This window comes from Phyllostomus discolor, chromosome X (assembly GCF_004126475.2).
Source record: "Phyllostomus discolor isolate MPI-MPIP mPhyDis1 chromosome X, mPhyDis1.pri.v3, whole genome shotgun sequence".
Classification (NCBI taxonomy): Eukaryota; Metazoa; Chordata; class Mammalia; order Chiroptera; family Phyllostomidae; genus Phyllostomus; species Phyllostomus discolor.
This window is the reverse complement of record NC_050198.1, coordinates 31760185-31783562: the sequence shown is the minus strand read 5'-3', so window position 1 is coordinate 31783562 and position 23378 is coordinate 31760185. Positions and strand designations below refer to the sequence as shown.

At 47.9% G+C, this 23378-nt stretch overlaps 2 protein-coding genes and 1 long non-coding RNA gene across 18 annotated transcripts; 1 reads left to right on the top strand and 2 right to left on the bottom strand.

The window, feature by feature from the left end:
- Window positions 1-441: 441 nt before the first annotated feature.
- Window positions 442-9297, bottom strand: WDR13 (WD repeat domain 13). 2 transcript variants are annotated; one of them, XM_028522499.2, is made up of 10 exons: window positions 9109-9297; window positions 8699-8778; window positions 7801-8041; window positions 6853-6962; window positions 6614-6744; window positions 5709-6016; window positions 4675-4855; window positions 4432-4573; window positions 3003-3121; window positions 442-2598 (listed from the first exon to the last, which is right to left on the bottom strand). In XM_028522499.2, exons 1-10 carry the CDS (start codon window positions 9271-9273, stop codon window positions 2414-2416), a joined length of 1662 nt encoding a protein of 553 aa, XP_028378300.1. In that variant the 5' UTR covers window positions 9274-9297; the 3' UTR covers window positions 442-2413. The 2 variants fall into 2 exon arrangements, with proteins under 2 accessions (XP_028378300.1, XP_028378301.1); XM_028522500.2 differs by having other exon boundaries at window positions 7801-8007; window positions 9109-9248.
- LOC118498424 lies at window positions 9201-20185 on the top strand. Of its 5 annotated transcripts, none has more exons than XR_004900914.1 (4): window positions 9201-9303; window positions 13298-13385; window positions 13702-13800; window positions 19915-20185. It is a non-coding gene; the product is annotated as an uncharacterized LOC118498424 (long non-coding RNA). The 5 variants fall into 5 exon arrangements; XR_004900916.1 differs by lacking the exon at window positions 19915-20185 and adding an exon at window positions 19514-19616; XR_004900915.1 differs by lacking the exon at window positions 13702-13800 and having other exon boundaries at window positions 13298-13411.
- Window positions 17785-23378, bottom strand: RBM3 (RNA binding motif protein 3). 11 transcript variants are annotated; one of them, XM_036016470.1, is made up of 7 exons: window positions 23251-23378; window positions 22540-22659; window positions 22271-22377; window positions 21505-21622; window positions 21317-21416; window positions 20779-20864; window positions 17785-18234 (listed from the first exon to the last, which is right to left on the bottom strand). In XM_036016470.1, exons 2-6 carry the CDS (start codon window positions 22640-22642, stop codon window positions 20804-20806), a joined length of 489 nt encoding a protein of 162 aa, XP_035872363.1. In that variant the 5' UTR covers window positions 22643-22659; window positions 23251-23378; the 3' UTR covers window positions 17785-18234; window positions 20779-20803. The 11 variants fall into 11 exon arrangements, with proteins under 11 accessions (XP_035872363.1, XP_035872364.1, XP_035872365.1 ...); XM_036016471.1 differs by having other exon boundaries at window positions 17785-18230; XM_036016472.1 differs by having other exon boundaries at window positions 17785-18230; window positions 20783-20864.

Genomic DNA, 23378 nt, shown 5'->3' with positions numbered 1-23378 from the left:
TTTTAGTGTTGCATACTGGGAAGAAGAGTTAACAGAGCAGGCCTAAACTGCTGTCCTTGGAAAGGTCTGCTGTAAGGTTGGCCCTTAGCTGGCATTTGTAAACTTAGACTTCAGAAGGGTTCTTACCATTCTCTCACCATTCATACAAGCAGTGTGGTTTATGCTGAACTCTTGATTCCCTTTTGGGAGTCTGGAAGTTATGTATATGCCTACGAGAGGTTACCTAGGTGACCGGCTACCATTAGAAACACTGTATGCTGAGTCTCTTAAGGGGCTTCCCTCATTGGCAATGTTTCCCATGTGTTGTCACAACCTAGGACTGGGGAAATTAAGTGTATCCTGTGCAACTCCACTGGGAGAGGATCCCTGGTTTGTGCATGGTCTCCCCTGGACTTGTTTTCCCCTTGCTGATTGATCTCTGTGTCTTTTTGCTGGAGGAAATCATCGTCATGTGTACACTGAGAATGAGAGTCCTTCTAGCAAATCCTTGAGTATGGGTAGTCTTGAGGCCCTCCAACATACATGCATACATAACCTTGATTGTGAACACTCCAGCTCTCTGATGGCCCCATCTCACATCATTTACCTTAAGGTCTCTCAGATGGAAGTACACAAGTCCTCACTTAACACTGTCGATAGGTTCTGTACTTTAAGTGAAACAACATATAATAAAACCAATTTTACCATAACCTACTTGATAGAAATAAAAGTTGCTATGTCATTTCATCAACATTTCTACAAAATGACATTGACAAAATATTATTCAAGGACCTGCTGTACCAGGTAGAAATGCTTCTGAAGTAACCACATGGTCAAATAACAGTGGCTTAAAAAAAACAGAAGGTTATTTTCCTCCCTCAACAAGACTGCTGGTGTTAGTTCAGCAGCTCAATGATGTTGGGCCAGGTTGGAGTCTCTGTGACTCTGTGGACTGATGCTGAGAACTCAAGGTGGTAGCCACCCTTCCCATTGATGCATCTAGACACGGCAGCCCATGGAGGTGAAGGAAAGGGGGCAGCTGGACCAAGAGACTCTTTGACATCTCCAGCAACTTTGACATCTGGTGACTCAGGTCATTGACAAGGGATTTTGGTGATCTGTCCCATCTATACCCCAAGTTTTCTCTCCTCATTCAGGGCTCCCCTGAAATAATGAACATCACTTGGTAGCCTCGGAACAGTTCCAGGCCTTGACTTTGGGTCTTGAGTGGGCATGACAGGAGGTATGGGTGGTTTGGGGTTCCTCTGGGGATGGAGAGAGGCCCCATCCCCTCCACTCCCAGCAGAAGCCACTAGCTCAGCTTTTGAGTCCATGGTTGGTCCCACACTGGTGCGTATTCCAAGTCCTCAGCTCCATGCTTGTAGGCAACAGACTGCTTGCTGCATAGATAGATATGAGGCCCAGGCAGTGGCTAGAAGAAGCCTGGGCCTCCCTGAGGCAGCAGAGCCCTGCAAACTCCTAGGATGAAACCTTGTGGTAGAAGCCAACATTCACCACTTCAACTCCTCCACTGCCCCCACCCGGGTGCAGGTCCTCATCATGCTCGCTTCAACTACTGCAGGGTCTCCTGACAGGTCATCCTGCTTCCACCTTTGCCCCCCAGTATGTTCTCTTCACAGCACACAGAGGAATCCTCTGCTCGAAACTGCTTGGTCACTCACCCCTTGCTCAGATAAAAAGCCCAAGTTCTCACCATGGTCCACAGAGCCCTCCAGGATCGGGCCTGGCCAACCTCATCACCTTCAGCACCCGCTTCTACAACCACTCTCCTGGCACACTCCAGCCTCAGTGCCTTTGCACTGCCTTTTCTCTGCCTGGAATGTTGTCCTCCGCCATGCACTACAGCTCCCTCTCATTACATTCAGGTCTTTGTTTAAATGCCACAGTCAGGAATGTCTTCCCTGATCATGACATCAAAAAGAGCCCAGCCTTCCACTCCTGCAATGGTATCTCCTGTCCTCACTTTATTTGTCTTCACAACAATCATTTTTAGCTGACTTATTAAATATTTCTGTTACCTACTTGCTTCCATTAGAAAGCAAGCCCCAGGAGGACAGGGATTTGTCAGTTTAGGTCACAGCAGTACCCTCAGAGACTAGAACAGTTCCTGGCACACAGTGAATACTCAGTAATGTTCGTCCAATGCATGACCGTAAAACACTTAAACTGTTGCCCATGACATGGCAGATATTCAGTAAATGGTTCTTGAAGGAAGGAATAAATTAATACATGCATGAGTGAATGAGTAAGTGAACCCATTCCCATCTTGGGCCCTAGAGCTGCCCTCTCCACTATTCTGCCCCCAGCAGCCCTGGGAGCCAGCCATCGGCACAAGCACAGGAACTTTATTTACAAACACAAGGCTGGAGCATGGGCCAGGTGGGAAGGTGGACATGGCAGGGCCGGGAGGCTCCTACTTCTGCTCCCGCCTCCACACGATGACCATGCCGCTGGCATCACTGGAAGCCAGGAGGCTCTCATCACAGTTGAAGCTGACGTCCAGCACAGGGGCGCTGTGGCCCTGCAGCTTGTTGACTGCAGCCTTGGCTGCTCGCTCCACATCAAAGAAGTGTACACACATATCCTCACTGCCAGTCACTGCCCAGGTGAGAAGGAGAGGTCATCAGAAGGTGCTGCATGTGGTGACGTGAAGTCTCTGAGGTGACTCAGGTGTTGAGGGAGTCATGTCCAAGGTATGAGGTCCCAGCATGCCTGGGGAGGTCTAGGGGGGGCCCTATTTAGATGGGAGGTTAACTGGCTGTTTTGGTTTTGTGTCTAGAAAGTGAGGTCTCTCAGCTCTTTGGGAAGTCTGTTTCTTATGCCGTGAAGTTTCTGGGCTGGTTGGGGCTCTGTGTTCAAAGTGGAAGGCTGTTGGGGTATGACAGGTCTCAAGGCCCAGAAGTCAGGGCATTAAAGTGTCATGATATATGAGCCACACCAGCACCAGCCCCAGTGCCTGCCCCTCCCCAGTCACCCAGACACCCCGACCCTATGTAACTCACCCACACAGGCTCCCTGGCGGAAGGACATGAGGGGGCAGAAGATGCTGCGAACAGGGTGCGAGCTCTGCTCGATGGGGAAGCTTCTCTTCAGCTGCAGGGTCCCCTCATTGTCTACCACCCTGAGGGGAGAATGAGAGCAGGTCAGGGCACGGCCTCAGCCCAGAGGTGAACACATGGTGCATTAGCCAGTGTCCCCACCCCCGTGCCTGAGTTCTTTTCAAGGTTCATGAAATCCAGTTTTGAGACAATGGCAGAAACCTGTAAAGCAGGGGCTGGTATGTGATTTAGTGACAGTTTGGACACTTTAAATGTTGATAGAAATAGGAAGCCTCTGCAGCATAATTCACTAGTTTCTCTTTCTGAGGGCCTCTGAGAGCTCTGGTGTTCAGATGTGTGCAAAGAGAAGAAATGGCTGACCAAACTCTGGCACCCCTGTACCATGGCTACCCCACAGCTGTTGAAAGGCATCAACTGAGGCATGTCCATAGCGTCATCTGGTGAGAAAAGTGAGACATGGAAAAGGATGTAAAAGGAACCCACTTCTGTAAAATAATGACTCTCCCTTAGAAATGCATGGGTGTGTACATGCTGAGGACTGTGGGAGAGGGAGTAAAGCATGGAACAGTACATATGAAGTTGTTATGCTTAACTATGGCAGGGGGCGGCCAGTGTGGCAGGAATGAGGATGAGAGAAGGCAGAGGATGGGGGAAAGAGGCAAGAAACTCAGGAGTACACTTAAATTAAAAATTGTCAGTGTTTGTGTATAAAATAATTTTTAAGGGGAGAAGAAAAATAAAATAGCAAAATGGCAAGCATCCTGTCAGGCAGCTGTTTTCAGACCTGGCTGGACAACACTTGGGGAACTTTTAATATACTGATGTCCAGCCTGCCCAAGAGCTTCTGAAATCCCTGACCTGGATTGGGGCCTGGTCATGAATGTTGGGAGCCTTTCAGGTCATTCCAGCATGTGGCGGAGGCTGAGAACTGCATTTGAGAAACATGACACATGTGAGTGGGAACAGTAAACTCTGCCTCAAAAAAAAAAAAAAGAGAGAGAGAAAGGAAAACAGGTCACTCTTCTAAGGGGCCATAGTCCACTTTACACCTCAGTTCGCTCATCTGTGAAATGGTCATAACAGCACCCACCTCACAGGGTTGTTATGAGGATTAAATGAGGTGATGCGTATGAGAAGCTATGAATAGGACCTGGTACCAGCAACTGTTACCTAAGTGCCAGCTACTACTATTTCTATTACTGCCACTATTGAGCTCATCATTATATTATGATGCTAAGAACAAGGAGGAGAGGGAGGAACCTGGACCTCTTTTCTCAGTGAAATTAACCTGTTGAAGGAGATAGGCCTCCCCTCCTAGTCTGATGGAGGCGGCAGGCCCTACATCTCCAGGTGGCGGGATAGGGAGACCAACCTGTAGAGCAGAAGCTTGTTGAGGCAAGCGTTTATGAGCAGTGAGGGGTCCCGGGCCTCACGGCTGACCCAGGAGCGGGCGGAGATACTAGTCACAGGGCTACCCTCATGCACCACCAGACGCTTGGCTTTGGTCAGCTTCCCTGCAACCATGGAGGAGGCAGGAGACAAAAGTAAGGGGGAGGCCTGTGTACCAGGAGGGCAGGAGTGCAAGCACTCAGATGAAGGCCTGGGGCCTGCCTACCTGTGGCCATGTCGAAGAGGAAGGAGAAAACACTGCCTCTGTCATCGCCCGCCCAGAGCAGCCGGCCAGGGGCGTCAAAGGACAGAGCGAGGACGCGGCCTGTCAGCTTGCTGGAGCCACCTTTCACTTTCTTTCCCGTGGAGATGTTCATGACATGTACGTTATGCTTGGCATTCCCCACCTGTGGATGAGAACCACATACCATCATCCTGCTCCCAGCCAGTCCCATCTTGAATCTGACCACAATGGGACTGCTATTAATGGGACTCAATTCTCCCTACTGAAATTTAATCACAGTGGGGTCGTGGTGGGTAATGTAGAGGTGACCCAGGCCTACAGTCTTCCCAAGTCAGCCCTTCTTGCAATCTGACCAGAGTAGACAGCTGCTGCAGGGACTACAGGGGTCATAGACCCATAGTGCTGCCCCTTGGCCAGCGCTCCCTGTGCTCAGCAAAATACAGCACTATCCCAGACCCCTGATAATAGCTCATCCACTCCCTGGCTGGCCCTTCCTGGAGCCTTGATTCCATTGGGGCTGCTGCTGCTGCCACAACTAAAAGGATGCCAGAGCACAGGACCACTTGGCCAGTTCCCCTCTACTACCCGCTCAGGGCCAGGCCAGGCTTTTCATGTCCTTCCCCAACTGCCCACCCTCTGACTCTCTATCCTGAGGTCAGACCTCAGTCAAGCTTCCACTGAGATGAGATTAGGTTTCCAACTAGTAATCCTACTCCCCAACCAGTAGCCCCTGCAGTTGGTAAATGGTAGGACTGCAGCTGATGGGACCAAAGGAGTGGCAGACCTACGACTCTGCCCCTGCGAACTAGTCACCCCTGTAGTCTACCACAGTGAGGCCAACCCAAACTGAGAGCTGCATGTCCTCATTCTGACTTATTTCCCTCTGAGTCTGACTACCAGGGGACTGTGGCGATGGACTAGAGGTAACCCTCCCTCCCCCTGCATACTGATGCCCTAGAACAGCCCTCCTGGCCCAGCATCCCCACCCCCAGTGAGTAGGCACCCTGGAGCCTGACCACAGTGAGGTTGTTGTTGACTGGCTGGAAGGTGCAGCAGAGCAATTCAGCGCCATCAGGGTCAGGGATCTCCCGGATGCAGCAGCCGTCCTCAGAGGCCCAGATGCGCATGGTAGCATCGAGTGAGGTGGACACAAGGATGTCATTGGAGAGGGACCAGGCGAAATCGGAGACACCGCGGGTGTGGCCCCGCAACACTCGGAGCACGGTGGGTGGAGCAGGCACCAGCTGGCACAGTGAGATGCTACCATCAAGGGAGCAGCAAGCCAGGCGGTGCCGGTCGTCATTGGCGAAGCGCACCCTTGGGACTGCAATGCCAAGGAGCCACTTGTGGGAGTCAGTACACTCACCAGATGCTTTTTGTTTATAAAAGGCTCTGATGTGTGAGCTGAGGGGAGGAACCCACTGCACTAGGCACAGTAGTCTAACCAAAGGGCTTTCCTTCACTGAGAAAGGGAGCTGGAACCCCAGAAAGCCCTCTGCCAAAAGCTTCCTACATCTTAGCAGGTGCTGTATGGATTGAGAGAGTTCCACAGTGTGAAAAGGCCTCTATATTTCAGCAAGCACTTTACAATTCCCAAGGTCTTAGCAGTTTGCCAGACCCAGTCTGTCCTTTGCAAGAGGATTTCTGTGCAGCAAAAGCTTTCAACTTGTTCAAGTGACTCGTGACCCCAGAAGCCTCTGCAAAGGGATTTTTTAAGATGCCGAGCCCCTTTATGGCAGACAAAATACCTGAGATTTTACAGACAACTTTGTAGAGGGCTTTTAGGTTTGTGAAAGGTTTCATGGATAATTCCTCCCTCAGAGTTGGGCCAGAGACTTTGTGTTCCAGAAAAGGATATACTGGGTGGTTGTTACAACTGGGGAAAATTCATGGTGATGGGACCTGCTATCTACTGGCTCACCTGCCTCATCCACGTGCTGGTCAAAAACATGGTACATGCCCGCAAAGGCATAGTTCTCACTCAGCGATGTGTCTCCAGCCATGGCTCGACTTGCTTCTGCTGCTGATGTGGGCACAACACTGCCGGGGGGCCTGGGCCCCAACAGGAGTAGGAGGTGAGAGGAGGAAGGTACTAGTGTTCAGCCTGCCATTGCCCCATGGCTCCTTTCCTCCTTACAAACCCTCAGCCCTGGTGCTTACCTGTCCTCATAGACGGCACGGTTCATCTGTGCCTGTAGCTGGTAGGAGCCTCGGCTGACTGAACGGCGGTGTCCGCGGGCCCCCAGGGCCCGAGGATCATCCTCAAAGTCCTGTGAACGGAGAGTGTCAGGGTGGGCACATATTGCAAACAGCCCTCAAGAACCTATGAGGTCTGGAGCATTCAAAATATATCCAGGACCATATCCCTTCTCACTCCATCCAGTGCCACCACCATCACCTGTGTTGTGGTGGCCTCTGCATTAGTTAGCCTTCTCCCACCCTTGCCCCACTCAGTAGATAAAGAGTGAATGCCTTCCAGAAAACCATGCAGCTCAGTCTCTTGCTTCATTCAAGTCTCAGCTCAATTTTTAACTCCTCACAGGGGATTTCCTTCTTCATACCCATAAAAAGTAGCTTCCCTTTGTCTCCTACACCAGTCCTGATTTGTTCTCCCAGTCTACTTTATTTTTGTATCTTAGCATGCCTCACTATAAGCCATGGTAATTATTGTTTATTTGGTTTGCTATGTTTATTGACCTATTTATCTTTTTTTAAAGATTTTATTTATTTATTTTTTAGAGAGGGAAGGGAGGGAGAAAGAGAGAGAGAGAAACATCAATGTGTGGTTGCTGGGGGTCATGGCCTGCAACCCAGGCATGTACTCTGGCTGGGAATCGAAAGTGCGACACTTTGGTTCACAGCCCACGCTCAACCCACTGAGCTACGCCAGCCAGGGCACCTATTTATCTTTATTGTATACTTATCACCTTGTTTATCTTGTTTATTGTCCATTTACTGACTTATCTCATATATTATCTCTTTTTGCCCTCTGCTCATCCTAAGAGTCTGGAACAATGCGTTGCACATAGCAGGTGCTTGACAAGTCTGTTGCGTGAATATACATGAAGCCACATGGTATGCATGGTAGGTGGTGTGGAGGGAGCTCACCTCCATGCGGTCAAGGGTAGTGCGGCTGCTGCGGACGATGCTGTTGCTATAGGCACGAGCACTGCCTGGCTCGGAGAGAGGCCCGTAGCGCTGGCCCAACAGCTGCCCACGTAACCTCAGGTACTGCCGACGCAGTGCTGGGGGGTGCCCAGCCTTAGCATTCTCCCGTAGTAGCTGGCTGCGCCGTCGGATATACTGTGTCCGAAACTGTGGAAACGTTGGTGTGCGGTACGCGTTGTACCTGTGATGGCAGGAGGCAGGCGAGCAGCAGGCACAGGACAGAGGGAATCAATCAGCTCAGGGGATAGGGAAGGAGAATGAGGTGTGTGGCAGGTAGGGGTCAGTATGGCAAGTGATCAGCAGTGGTGATGGGGGTTCCTCTGGTAATGGGATGAGAGTGTGTCTTTACTAAGAATGGACATGGAGATGAGATCAGTATGGGGATGATGGAGGCAGTCTGAAGCTTTGCTTAATTTGATATGGGGTGACTGGGTCAATGTACACAACAGTAGGGGTCAGTCTGACATGGTGATGGTTAGTGTGGGGCAATGGAAGGATCAGTATGGGATGGTGATGGGGTGAGACTAGAGAAGTGATGGTAGTAAGATTAACTCTGGCGAGCAATGGTGGGAAATAGGATGTCACCAGCGTCAGCTCCATCACCTCCCCCACACCCAAAGGTTCTAATAACACACTCTTTTTCCGCATGCCCATATATGACTGCATTTTCCCAGCATGCTTTTTAGGACCCTCTCTGGCCGGCTCTTCTGATACTGCGCATGCTCAACCCCAGCAAGCTCACGCAGCCACAGAAACTTCCCCGCCCAGCCTCACTTATCACCATTGCGCATGCACCACAGTAGTTTCCGCTCCCTTGGGATCTGACCCCACGTCTCACCTCGCGTCTACTGCTAAGACCTGCTGCCACACCGCGGCCATTACCCGGCCTCCTCTTCCGCCGTATCCGCCCGCGGGCGCCTGCAGGACAAGGGCCTGGAATGTCAGCGTCTTAAGTGAAGGGATCTAGTTCCGCCCCTTCTGCCAGGTGATCATTTCCACAGACATTGAGTCCCTCCACGCCGAAATGTCAAATCCCACCCGGCTGTTAGCATGGTCAACACCCCAACCCTGCTCTGGGAGCTCCCGGAAGGCTCACAGCAGGGATTCTGACCTGACTTCGCCCCTCCCCAGTCGCCATAGCAACGCTCCTCCCCCAGTCTAGCAATCCTTGGCTATCCCCACCCATCTTGCCCCCACCGTCCGCCTTCCCTTTCCGGGTCTAAGAACAGGGCCCAGATCAGGGACCACCTCCGGGGCTGCCTCCGGCTCTTGAGGCCCCCAGGGCGGCCCTGAGACCAGTGTCCCCCTTTCCTTCTGTCTCTCCTTTCCCTCTCCCAGGCTCCCGGCAAGATGGCTGCCTGCTGCCAGGAAGGGCTGCCAAGCGTAGAGCGAATGGATGGGAATCTTCCCCATAGCGTGGGAGAACTACGCAGGCGCTCTAAGGTACAGTAGCTTCCGTCACCAGGGCGGAGGCTCCTCCCCTTAAATTCAATTCACCCCGTGCCTAAAGGCACTTTTTGTATACACAAGAATAATGTCCAATGGCCATAGGGACAGGGGCGAGTATGCGAATCACTCGCTAAAAATCAGATATACGACTTTCAAAAAAAGGAAACATTTTCTTGTAAAGGAGTGGTGTATAAGCGGCTTTTTAGTAGCACAATCTTGGCCAAGCAAGATTTGAAGCAGAGAATAAAATAATCAATCACACATGCAGAGGGCCCTACAAAGTTCATCAGTTCTTAGAGTAATTGATGGGCCTCCAGACACCCCCAGGATGGGAAGAGTAGGTTCTTTGAGGAGAGCGGGAGTGTGTGTATGTGCCTGCGCGCGCGCAGCGCCGGATGGGTGTGGCGTTGGGCTTGGTGCTTCCAGGAAACTTGGTATGGGCGTGAATCACTAAATAATTAAGCGCAACAATCCCAGAAGCCTATCTGAATCATCCTTATTGCGACTTCAACAGGAAACCACCTCTCTATTCATCTTAACGTGGTCAGGATATACAATTTACAAAGTTGAAATACAAGGTTTAGTAGCTTCCTATTGGATCTTAACATCAACTGATACAATTCTCAAAACTGTTATTACACTATTTTTATCACAAATACTACAATCTGAAAAATGTTCTAAAGCCACCTGAAATGAGGAGACACATCCAAAAATGTATTGCCCTTTTTTTGTGTCCTAATAAAAATAGACCACATTGTGTTTTATGGATTTGGCACCTCCCTTGCCATGTAACTAAGCTACTGGTGTCTTTCCAGGATATTAATTACCCTTCTATTTCATGATTGCTGAAGAATAAACTATTTCACTGCACAAATGCATAACTTATTGGACAATGTGCTGGACACTGTTCAAAGTGACTTATATGTATTAATCTATTTAATCCTGATAACTGAGTGTTTTGGGACCTATGACTGACTATCCCCACTTTACAGATGATAAAATCTGAAGCCCAGAGAGTTCAAGAGTGACATTTTTATTAAACTGGTTCCCTATTTGTGACCAGCATTGGGTTTTTTTTTCCATGTGCATTTCACCATAAAGGGTGCTATGATCAGTGCCTTTCCCATTCACCTTGACCCTCCCTGGACAGAGCCGTGCCCTTCATCCTACCACTCACCTTCCAAAGACAAATGATGGGAAGAAGTCACAGGAAAGTCATAGAAGCCAGGGAGATTTACTGTCTCACTACCAGAGTTGATTCTTTTGTTGTTTTTACAATATCTGTATGTTAAAATTTCAAAAGCTTTTTAAAACCTCATTCCTATAAGGCTATAAGATACTAGATAAAACAACCCAATTACAGGGTTGTTATAAATTAACTAATGCATAAAAAGTGTTCATACCCAGGCTGGTGTGGCTCAATTGGTTGGAGCGTTGTCCTGTAAACTGAAAGGTCACAGGTTTGGTTTGATTCCTGGTCACAGCACATGCCTAGTTTGCTGGTGTGGTCTGTCCCCAGTTGGGGTCCATACAGGAGGCAATTGATTGATGTTTCTCTCTCACAGTGATGTTTCCCTCTCTTTCTCCCTCCCTTCCCCTCTTTGTAAAATCAGTAAGCATGTCCTCAGGCGAGGATAAAAAGAAGTGTTCATAAGACCTGTTTCGTGAATAGTTTGCTATTATTCTGAGAGGTAGTACAATAATGTGTACAAGGCAGTCTACCTTGATCACTGCCACAGGCTCTGCCAACCTGGAGCTCTGTGTATTTGGGCAAGTCACTTAACTCCTTTGTGATTCAGTCTCCCCCTCTGAAAATACTGCCTCATAGGGTTATTGGGAGGACTAAATGAGGTTAATACTTGTAAAGTTTAGACTAACATCTGGAACAGAGGCAATACCCACTAAATGTTGGCTACTGTTAGATGTTTTAAAAACTTTTCCCATTAATAGATCTATCTGCCAGAGGGTAGATATGGTGCAGAACTAATGTGAATTAGAATGACCACCCTGGCTGGTGTGGCTCAGTGGATTGAGCAGCGGCTTGCGAACCAAAGGGTCACCGGTTCTATTCCCAGTGAGGGCACATGCCTGGGTTGTGGGCCAGGTCCCCAGTAGAGGGTATGTGAGAGGCAACCACACACTGATGTTTCTCTCCCTCCCTTCCCCTCTGTCTAAAAATAAATAAATAAAGTCTTTTAAAAATTAAAAAAAAGAATGACCACAACTGTTTCTTTCACCTATTAGGTGTTCTGCATTTTTTCAGTTTTTCTTCTTAAGCTTTTACACACTCTCACTGAATTAAAAATAGGATTTGCCCTGGCTGAGTGGCTCAGCTGGTTGGAATGTAGTCCTATACACCAAAAAAGGTTGCAGGTTTGATCCCCAGTTAGGGCACATACCTAGGTTTTAGTTTTGATCCCTGGTTGGAGTGCATACAGGAACAACCAGTCAGTGTCTCTCTCTCTCTCTCTCCCCCTCTCCCTCCACTCGCCTTTCCTCTCTCAAATCAACAAACATATCCTTGGAAGAAGATTAAAAAATAGGTTTTGAATAATAAGCTGATGATAGAAGACAACTTTCAGTTTGTTGGGAGTTTGGGGAGAAGGGGCAGATTTTCTCACCATGAATGGCAAGTCAGTGGGTAGGGAAAAGAGTCTCAGGCCTGTGGTATCAAGTCATGAGAATCAGTTCCTGGAGATTGTGAGTGACCTTGGTTACCATCTCATGACCTCTGGAAAAGAAGCTCAAGCCCATAGGGGACCACAGGTCCTATTCACTCTAACAGGATCAGGGCTATTTCACTGTCAGAATGACAGTTGAGGGTCCTAGCCAAATGAACAAACTAAAACAGATTTGGACAGAAAAGACAGGTAAGCCAGAGCTGTTTGAAGAGAACACCACATCACAATAGTGACTCAAATAGTGGCAGAAACAGGCAGGGCCATGTCTGTCCTGGACTCCTTCCTTCATACACCTCCTGCCTATTTGGCCCCCAGAGTTCAGAAATGCAAAGGCGAGCACTGGACCACATGAGCTATGTCCACTTTTTATTACTAACACAGGCTAAAATGAAACCTGAAGTTGGGGTCCATCCTAGGAACAAATAAGGAACATGATTTGAGGGAAAGCCTGGGTAGCTTGGGGGTGACAAGAATCAAGGCCAGAGAGTAATTGGGGAAGACATGGAACTGAGGTATAACTGGAATGTAAATGCTAAGTCCTTATTTATCTTATCCCTGAAGTTTCTTCCGATATGGGACAAGTGGGGGTTGGACATTTTACCATTTCCTAATAGGAGAACATTAGCCTCTGAAGCCAAAGTTCTCACAGTCCCCAAAATCTGAATGATGATAACTCTCCATGGCATGAGTCATAAACAAGATTCTTGCAGTTAGGAAAAGCCTCACAAACCACTTGAACACCCCCAGCAAACTGAAACAGGGAACTAGCCTTCCAACACATAGTGATCAATTCCCTACTGGGTGCCAGGCACTGGGGCAACAGCAGTAACTCAGACAAATGGTCTCCACTCATGGAAATGCCCTTCTAACTGAAAAAATAAGCAATAATGAAGATCGTTTAGAATTTGGTACTTACTGTCATTAAAGTAGTTCCCTTAGTGTTGCTGAGCTGTGGGATGGGGAAAGGGATGAGAAGTAAGTTTAAGCTGGAACCAGAATAAAAAGGAACCAGAGACACATCTCTGGATGCCGAATGTGTGGATAAGGCCAGTGAGGCCAGTCAGTGACCAATTCTCAGAGGGGAAGAAATCACTTTGCGGGGCTGGAACTAGGGCTGCTCTGCTCTTTGGTTTGCAATTCCTTTGACTCAGTGAGAGGTTCAGGGCCAGACTGTGGGCCCGGGAAAGACTGGACCCTGGGTTTGGTACCTCAGTCCCAGGTAGTATAGTGAAATGGGTACAGCCCCTAGTTCTTCCCATTTTTTTTTTTCCTGCTAATACACTGGATTACATCTCATTGCTTTTCAGATGTTAAGCCACCCTTGCGTTCCTGGGATAAGCCCGCTTGCTTTTGGTAATAACCTGCATTTACTGAGCTCTTATAACATCCATCAAGGTAATTATCATGGTCACCCTAATGAAGTAGGTGCAACATTGAGCCCCACTTTGAAGACGAGGGAAGTGACCCCTAAAGGGGTTTACTTCCCATGGTCACAGATGTAGAATCTTTTAGAATTAGCAGTTGGACCAGGCAGGAAGTAGAACTGGACTAAATTTCTCATCCTGGGCACCAGAAACCACATGGTAACCAGCCAGCAGTATTGACAATAGTGCCCATTCCTTTCTCTCTTCTCTCTGTACATGCTCCTGCATCAAGTCCTAAATCAATTTTCTCTCCTGTCTCTCTCCCAACCTCTCTCCTGCACTGGTAGATCCACCCTGAAATTCACAGTGGCCCCCAGCTGCTCTGAGTAGAAGCTGATCTCATAGGCCTACTCTCCAACTTCATCCTTTGTTCTTCCTCAATCAGGGTATGTTCCAGTCACACTGACTTAATTGCACATCCTTTGAAAACTGCACAAACTGTTCCTGGGATTTGGAACGCTCTCTTCTATGTACTCATGCAGTAAACATGTCAACTCACCCCACAGTAATATTACTAATACCAAGCACTCTGTGCCAGGTACTGTTTTAAGCACTTTGCAGACATAGAAAACCTTATTTAATCCTCACAACAACCCTGTGAAATTGGTACAATTATCCTGTGTCATACATGGGGAAATTGAGGCAAACAGTTATATGCCCAAGAGCACTCAGTAAGCAATGGAGTTGAAGTTACACCCAGGTCACCTGGTTCCAGAATCCTTGTTCTTAATTACTACACTGTTTTTAAACTCTCACCTGAGGATATGTCTTTTGTTTTGTTTTGTTTTGATTTGAGAAAGGGAGAGAGAAAAATCAATCATTTGCCTCCTGTATGCCCCCTGACCAGGGATCAAACCTGCAACCTAGGTATGTGCCCTGACAAGGAATAGAACCCACAACCATTTTGTTGTATGGGAAGATGCTCTAACCAAGCCACCTGCCCAGGGCATCACTACTCTACTTAACACCAACTGCCAAATTATTCCATGTGAGCTCCTCTAGTGTGGATTCATAACAAGTACCTTCTTTCCCCTCACCTTCCTCACTTGATCTGCAAGCAAATACTATCAGTTCCACCTTCAGAATTTATCAAGAATCCGACTCCTCTCCATGTCCACTGCCTCCACTGCCTCCATTGCCTGGACTACTGCAGTGTCCTCCTCACTGCTTTAGCCCTCACCCCCTCATGTGTCCTCACAGAAGCCAGTGGGTCCTGTTACAGCCCAAGGGAGCCCAAGGCCCTCCTCTGCTCAGACCCATGTTGTGGCTCCAGTCTTCTCACAGAAAAAGCCAAAGTCCTCCCCATGGCCAGTGAGGCCCCACAGACCAGGCGCCTGTCAGCTCTCCGACCTCATTTCCTGCCCCCTGCCCCTGGCTCTCTCTGCTCCTGCTGCACTGACCTTGTTCTCTCACACACACCAACCACACTCCCACCTCAGGGCCTTTGTACTAGCTTGCTTTTCCTTCTGCCTGTAATTCTTCTTTCCCAGGTTTGGGAAAGGCTGACTGATTTGGCCAGTAAAGAAACGAGCCCTTGTTCGATTCGGGTGTTTGCTACTTACATAGACAGCAAAAGCAAGAATAGTCTCAGATGCCAGGTCATGTTCCTCGTGGAGGTAGCACTGAAATACAAGGGGCCAGATCACTACAGCATGAGTGCTACAGCACCCTGCTGCAGAGGAACTCACTCCAGACTAAGCAGTTCTATAGCCTGAATTCGGGGGTGGGGGGAGGAGAGGGATAGGACACCTCTGACTTCATCAGAACCTCAGGCAATGAGAAACTGTCTCATGACAGCTTCTTTGGTAGATGGGGAGGTTAATGAGAGCTGGCCTCAAAGCATTTCCTCACAAGCCTCTAGTGCTCTGTGTTCCGAAGATCACGGAGTGTTCTGCCAATACTTAGATCAGCTTGCCTACCTGGCTTATGTGGAGACGTGCGAGGCACACGGAGCACTGTGGCGGAACCATTGTCCTACACCAGATATCCTCCTCATTTGCTCTCCTTCTGTCTGCAGGTCTCTATTGTAAAGTCTCCTCCTCTGAATTGCCTTCCCTGACCACCTTGTGAAAAATAAATACCACATCCCATCACTCTCCACCCCCCCCCTTATTTTCCTTAATGCTTGACACTCGTGTTACCTTATGCACCAGTTTACCACTTTATTGTCTGTGGACCCCTCTAATACATGCATGATTCTTGAGGGAAGGAAATTATGTTGTATTCTTTGCTGTGTCCCTGTTATTATCTGGCACTATATAACATTACTGACTACATCTAACTACCAGACACTGTTCTAGATGTTCTCCATGTCTTGACTCATTTAATGGGTATTATACCCCACATTACAGGTGAAGAGACAGGTTTTTAGAGGCCCTGGGTTTTGGAGGAGGGGAGGCAGGACCTCTGGTGCTGGGCAAATAGATGTTCCTTCTGTTTGGAGAAGCCAGAAGGGTCATGATGGGTGGGGAAGCAGGAAGCGGTTCTAGGGCCATTGTCTGGAAAATATTAACTTAAGGAGCATCAGATGTCAAGAAATAGCCCTGGCTGGTGTAGCTCAGTGGACTGAGTGTGGGCCTGTGAACCAAACGGTTGCGGTTCAATTCCCAGTCAGGGCACATGCCTCAGTTGTGGGCCAGGTCCCCAGTAGGGGGTACTCGAGAGAAGGCAACCACACATTGATGTTTCCCTTCTCCTTCTCCTCCCCTTCTCCTCTCTCTAAAAATAAGTAAATATAATCTTTAAAAAAAGAAAGAAATAGAAGCTAGCATTTATACACCATGGTGTCTTGAGGCCCATTTGGAATAGAAATGCCTGCAACTATGGAGAGGGCTTTGGGACACAAAGCAGGCCTTCAGAAAACTGATGACAGCTACCTACCTCCCATGCCAATGTGGAAGTCCAACAAACCACACCTCAAACAGTTTTTTAACTTTTTATTATGGAACATCTCAAACTTACACTAGTATTGATAGAATGAACTTTCATGTACCAATCACCCAGATTCAACAATTATAAACAGAGCATTTTTTCAGACTGCAGCCTCCATAGTATATGTATGGTTTCAGTCTAGCTGAATTTGTTAAAGTACAATAAACTAAGAACCATCAGGGAACTTTGCAAATTTCATTCATTAAAGCTTCCTTCCACTTACATAAATGGGTGGACTGTACCTCAAGAAAAATGTACTTATCACCGTGGACTGCAGTCATAAAGTTAAAAATGGGTCACAAATCCTGTGCTTTGAAAACTATTAAGAACTAGAGAGTAAAGGAAACTTTCAGAGATGAGTTTTGCTTACAGAAAGTTTAAAATTGAGTTTAAAAATCTTACTTGATGGCATATTAGAAATGTCTATGCAGAACAATGCCATGGTATTTTTTTAAATAAGTGTCTTAAGATCTTTTCACTTTTAAAAAAGATTTTAGCCCTGCCTGGTGTGGCTCAGTGGATTAAATGCTGGCCTGCCAACCAAAGTGTCACTGGTTCCATTCCCAGTCAGGGCACATGCCTGGGTTGCAGGCCAGGTCCCTAGTAGGGGGCGCACAAGAGGCAACCACACATTGATGTTTCTCTCCCTTTCTCCCTCCCTCCCCCTCTCTAAAAAATAAATTTTTAAAAACTACAAAAAAATTTATTTCTAGAGGGAGGAGGAGGGAGGGAAACATCCATTGGTTGCCTCACACACATGCCCCACTGAACCCACAACCCAGGCATGTACCCTGACCAGGAATCAAATTGGCAACCTTTCACTTTGCAGTAAGACACCCAGCTGAGCCACACGGGTCAGGGCTCCACAGATTATATATAACAATTTAGAAGCCTTAATTGTCTTTGTGCATTCACTCTATGTTGAAGTCCCCCCTCCCACCTCACACAGGTTCTAGGGAGGCTCTCCATAACCACTAACATTTCTCCAGTATACTGTATGTGTATCCTACACTGAGTGGAAAAAATAAAGATTATAAAAAGCTTCAGGTCAGGCCTGTCACCAAAAACAAAACAAACAAAACACCCTTCCGGTTTTCCAGATCTTGGGGCATGATGAATTACAAGGGATCACAATCCTTATGTTAGCCCAGGGAGGGGGGGAGATAGAAGAGGTATGCAGCTGGACAGGGACCTGGCATGTTTTTTTTTTTTTAAGATTTTACTTAGAGAGGGAAAGGGAGGGAGAAAGTGAGAAAAACAGCAATGTGCCTTGCATACCCCTAACCCACAACCCAGACATGTACCCTGACCTGGAATCACACCAGTGACCCCAAGCTGGCATTCAATCCACTGAGCCACACCAGCCAGGGCAGAACCGGGAATATTTTGTCTTGATAAGCAGAGTGATAAGAACACTGGCTACTGATCTTTGTCCAATGTTTTTTGACATACCTTAAGTATTCACAGCATTTTTATTTAAAAGGCCATCTGAAGGTTTTCTACACCCCTATATCTAAAATGGGGAGGGGGATATGGGGGTATCAGGGATTTGCCTTGTTCTATACATGTTGCATTTAACATCCTTGACCCCACCATCAGGTGAGCACTATTCCTTTTATACATGTTGAACCTAAGGTGACAGTGATTCAGCTTGCCTGGGGTGGGAGGGGCAGGTCTTGGGATTTACTCTGGAACTTGAAGTGCAGGGGCTGTCTATGGGATGTTTGTAGATAGCTTTTGGTAAGAGCTCGATCCAGGGCTTGAAAAGTATTTGCAGCCCTCGCCGGTGGGGCCCAGTCGATTGGAGCGTTGTCCTGTACACCAAAAGGTTGGAAGGTCAGTTCCCGGCCAGGGTGGGTATGGGAGGCAACCGATTGATGTCTCTCTCTAAAATCAATAAACATATTTAAAAAACTTAAAGTATTTGCAGGCCAGGAATCTGGTCTTCACAAGCCTTGGGACACAAGTTCCCAAGGCGAGTGTTTGGGAGTTTCTGGTTTTGGTAGGTTCTTGGGGAAACATGCACATTACTGAGATCCTGGTTAAGCAGAGGACTAATGGGCATTTTTGTCAGGAAATTTTATCAGCAATTTCACTGCCAAAAGAACCCAACTGTTCTCTAGGGCCCTTTCCTTAGAGCAAATAGAGATTGGGCTAGACTACAAGGCACCTTAAACCAGGAGAGCAGAACAAGCTGATCAAGGTGTCATTCAGATATAGGAGGCTACTTATAGTCTTTATTGATGTCACTTAGGGGGTCATTTTGTTACAGGAATTTGGTAGTTAATTATGGGATTCTATTCTTAGGCCACACTGGTGGTGAGGACATTTCACTCCCTCAGGAGCAACAGAGAAGCCTCTCCCCACCCCCTCACAAGGCAGTTAATAGTGGTTCACTGCTGTGGGTCCCTGAAGGTCCAGCACATAATGCCCTTCTCTGGGCCTTGCTGTGGGCTTGGCAGGACCATCTGGATGGGAGGAAGGGTCCTTGGGGCCTGTCCCAACTAGCTTGGTGGACCTGGGAACCAGGCTGCCAACACTGGTACTCATAATACATGGACCCATGCTGTCAGTCTAGTTTGCTACCAGACTGGGTGGCTTGGACACAGAAATTTCTGAGTTCCAAAGGCTGAAGTTAGATATCAGGCTGGTTCAGCTCTGGTGAAGGCCCTCTTCCAGAATGCCTTGTGTCCTCACATGGAGCAGAGCAGGGAAGTGAGCTATCATCATGAGGGCCCCACCCTCATGACCTCATTTAACCCAAGTAACCCCCCAAGACCTCTCTTCCTAATACCTTTATATCAGGGAGGGTTCCAACACATTTTGAGGGAACATGATCAGTCTATTAATGTTAAGTCCCAGTAATGTGAAAATAAGGCAGTTTAGGTTGTTTCAAAATCTATTGGCACTTAAGCTCAACATCAGCCAGGCAGAAGCCATGGACACAACTGATTAGAAATTCAGGATGAAAGGCTAAACCCTGTGGGATTCCAATGCAACCACCAGAATCCTGACTGAAGGGAGAATTGAGGAACGAACTCACATTAACTAGAAGCACAAAAGCAGTCCAGGCCTCTGCCACCACCTTATGACCCCCTGTGGTGGAAGGTGTGGCCAACTGTTTTCAATGGCTCCATATGCCTAATAAATGGGCTTTATCTTCAACAGGAAATGCTGACAAGATCAAGACAATGGGACCATGAAGAAACCCAATTCTGGTTTATTAGGGGACTTCACCTCAAGCATACCCCATTCTACTGCATCTCACACATCTTTTTTTAATAAACGGAAAGCAAAGCCCTCCACCAGCAAAAAGGGTGTGACTCACTTTATAGTCAGACTCTCACCCCTACTGCTGTGGTGTAGAATGAACCCACAGTACCTCTACTGTGTGCTTGTATAGACCCAAATCAATCCCAAACTTTAAATTTTTGGCAATCTCTGCCCACCCCACCCCTCAACTAAATCCTTTGCTCAAAGACTCCCTTCCCAGTGATCTTCCCTGTTCTTACATTACAAACTGGGTTGAGTAAGGATAAAAGCACTATCAATATCGATTTGTTTTTCAGGTTTCATCTTTTTAATCAGCTCCATGAAGGACATCCTAAATGCTACATGAAAACACAACAGAATATTTTTCTTCCAGTATTAAAAAAATATGACATTCACAAGTATTTTAAGAAACATCTATATATCAGGTCAGTGATTTCAATAAAAAACACCACCTCTAAGTAATCATGTTCTTAATTTCTTATAGTTACATTTGGAAATTGCTTCCTAAACATGGTAAACACTGTCTACGAGTTTTTAAAATGTCCCTAGATGCACATGATTTCTGGGTGGGGGGGGGGGAGGTCTGGTCAAACTTTTTTTTTTTTTTTTGCCAGAACCAATCCTGAGAGCACAAACTAAATGCCTCAGAATTTGTCTTGAAACGGGAGAGAAAACTAAAAATAAAAACACACGGAGCTTTCTAAAAGGTCTTCAACAAGCTACCTTGGGAGCTCAATTCAAAAATATGTTTATGTACTAAAACAGATGTTTCAGTGTAGCTCCAAAACTCTATAAATACAGCCATTGGAAGGACGATCCTGGATCAGAAGTTTTATTCCTTGTGTATCTGAGAACAGTAAGAAGAGGAAGAATTGTGATGCCAGGAAGGAACAAGTTGACACGCTCACCTCCTGGGGTTGTTAAGGACACTGAGGACTTCACAACTACACACCCTCATCTCCATGCCCAGTAGGTTACAGGGGGACAAGGTTTTCAGATACCCCTCCCCTATACCCTGGAAGGCAGAATAGCCCTGACAAGCACCTGAGATCAAGGGAGGTCTAGGAATGGTGTCAGGCGGGCCAGGTGACATACATGCAGGCAGGGTAAAGGTGAGGGAACACAACAAGGTCTGTTCAGTGGCAACCTACAAGCCTCACCTACATTAGGTGCGCATGCCTCATCTCAGTTGTCATAATTGTCTCTGTAATTTCCTCCTGCGTAGCGGTCATAACCACCCTGGCTTCTGGGGAAAAAAGTTGCAGGAATGTATCAGATACCCCCAGATAATAGTAAAAACCATATTTACATATTTCATCACATTATAAACTTTAATACTTGCAAAACAAGACATATGAAGCATATGAACATTATATAGAAATCACATAATTATATGGCTTATAATTTACATTGTACATTAAATCATACTAAACATTACTGCAATAGACAACTAACCAACACGGTACAACATACACATCATCACATACTGCAATTATAGTACCTTACAATTTCCCAATGCATTACACATAACTCAAAGTATTATACTTCACATTTCTTTTATAGTTTCATTATAATTTGTAAAACAAACATTAGTAACACCACAGTGAAATATATATATATATATGAACACCCAAGCAGCCCAGTTCTTAAAGAGAAAGGCAGTACCACCAGAGTGCTCCAAACCCCTTGGTTACCCACCTGCCGCCATAGTCTCTGGACCTTCCATATCCATATCCATATCCATATCCTCCAGGTCGACTGTCATACCTGCCACTCCCATAGCCCTGGTCCCCACCACCTACGACAAACAATTATTTTAAATTGCAATTGTCCAGACACACACCACCAACAGTTGGTTTTCCCTCAGACCTTGTGATCAAACTTACCATTGTACTCACCTCTGGAGTAGCTTCGACCACGCCCACGGGCCCCAAAGGCACCTCCTCTGGTTCCACGGGCTGACTTGCCCGCGTGGTCCACACGGATCTGGCGACCATCCAGAGACTAGGTATGAGGAGACACAAAGAGGATGGCTTGGTGGTCACCCAGGGAAGTGGTGAGGAAAGAGTGGGTGGGGCAGGTGGGCAAAAGAGCCCAGAAACTCCTGCTGGGCACCAGATTCTGGGTGCCATGTTCACAACAAGCTCCTCTGACCAGAATGGCCTTATCAGGAGCTATAGAATCCCACAAAATGACCTGAATCCACCATGTTCCCCTGCTACTACTTACATCTTGACTGATCTCAGGTGAGTTCTCCTCCCCACTCCTCTAAGCTGCCCAACTACAAGGGCTAGACAGACACCTCTCTTGGTTTGAGGCTTCAGAGTCCATCCCAGAAGACTCACGAGGTCCTCTCCGGGCCAGGCCCACAGGTCTGCAGACTCTACTACCTAAGCCCAGGGCAGGTCAAGGTCAACCATCCACGGGTGGCTTCTCGGCCTCATGCAGGACCAGTCGTCGCCTCCCAGGCAGCCCGGCTCTGTCTGCCGCTGCCCTCCACCCCCTAGAACAGAAGGCAGTCACGCTCCTGTGAGTGGGCACCGTGGGGTTTGGTGGCCGCGCTGCCCCTAGCAGACACAGAGGGAAAAACAGAAAGAACAGTGGAAGTGGCAGAGATGGGGGCAGGGCCCTAATGCAGGTAGAAGGCCTCACCTCTCCATTCATGGCTCTCATGGCATCTGAAGCATGCTCTGGATTGGTGAAGGTAATGAAGCCAAAACCTCGGGATCGCTGAGTCTCCCGGTCCTTGACGACAACCACTGGGGAAGAGAAGATAGACATGAGGAAAAGCGACAGGTATCAGGTGGAGAACGGACCCCTCCCACTAAGACTCAATGAAAAGTTATCAGATTCTCCAAAACCCGGGGGCCCCAGACTTCCTCTACCGTACCCATCCATTATGAGTCTGGCCCACGTCTCACCCTCAGAAATTGGCCCGAAGCTGCTGAAGTGATCTTCCAGAGCTTGCTCATCGGTGTTGAAGTTGAGCCCTCCAACAAAGAGCTTCCCTTCTTCAGAGGACATGGCAGTGAATTTGAGTCCTATAAGAATATGGAAAAGGGTGGGAGAGCAGTGGGAGGGAGAAAGTGGTTGAAGAGAGGATAAATAGGAAAGGACACAACAGAAAACAGACACGTAACTAAGGGGAAAATGAAAATGCAGGACCAAGAAGACGGAAATCCGTGGGACAGGCTCAGAGAGGTAGCCATTTGAGGGCTTCCTCCGCGCATGCCCACATCCCCTGCCAACACGCCAGTCATTTTGTGACGCCGCGCAGGCCCAGAACACCCACACTTTCACTCTGTTCCCGCAGAACAAGATGGCGGTAGTCACGTGGGAAAAGCACCCCCCCCCCACCCCCCACCCCCACCCCGCACGTCTGGGCCACCGCATGATCACTCCCGCCACCAATGCCTTCAGCCCCTCCTGGCACTCTTGGTGCTTGGATACAATGTGCCAGCTTCCCACCAAACCAAAAGTTTAACCTCGGAGCACGGTACCCACCCGCCCCAGAGAAGCCCAACCCTAGGTGTCTGAAGCCGCTTCTCTTCCCACTCGCGCGCCTTGCTCAAGGACGGCGCGGCGCACACCCGAGAGGAGAAGAGAGGCTTCTTAAGTCAGACAACGCTTACCTAGAAATTACGTAGAATGGCCAGATAGACAGCAACCGTTGAAGAGGAGAGCAACTGAGGAGGTTGGGGCGCGGGAAGAGGCTTAATAAAGTGTACGTATCATACACGTCACGGAACGTCCCCCACGC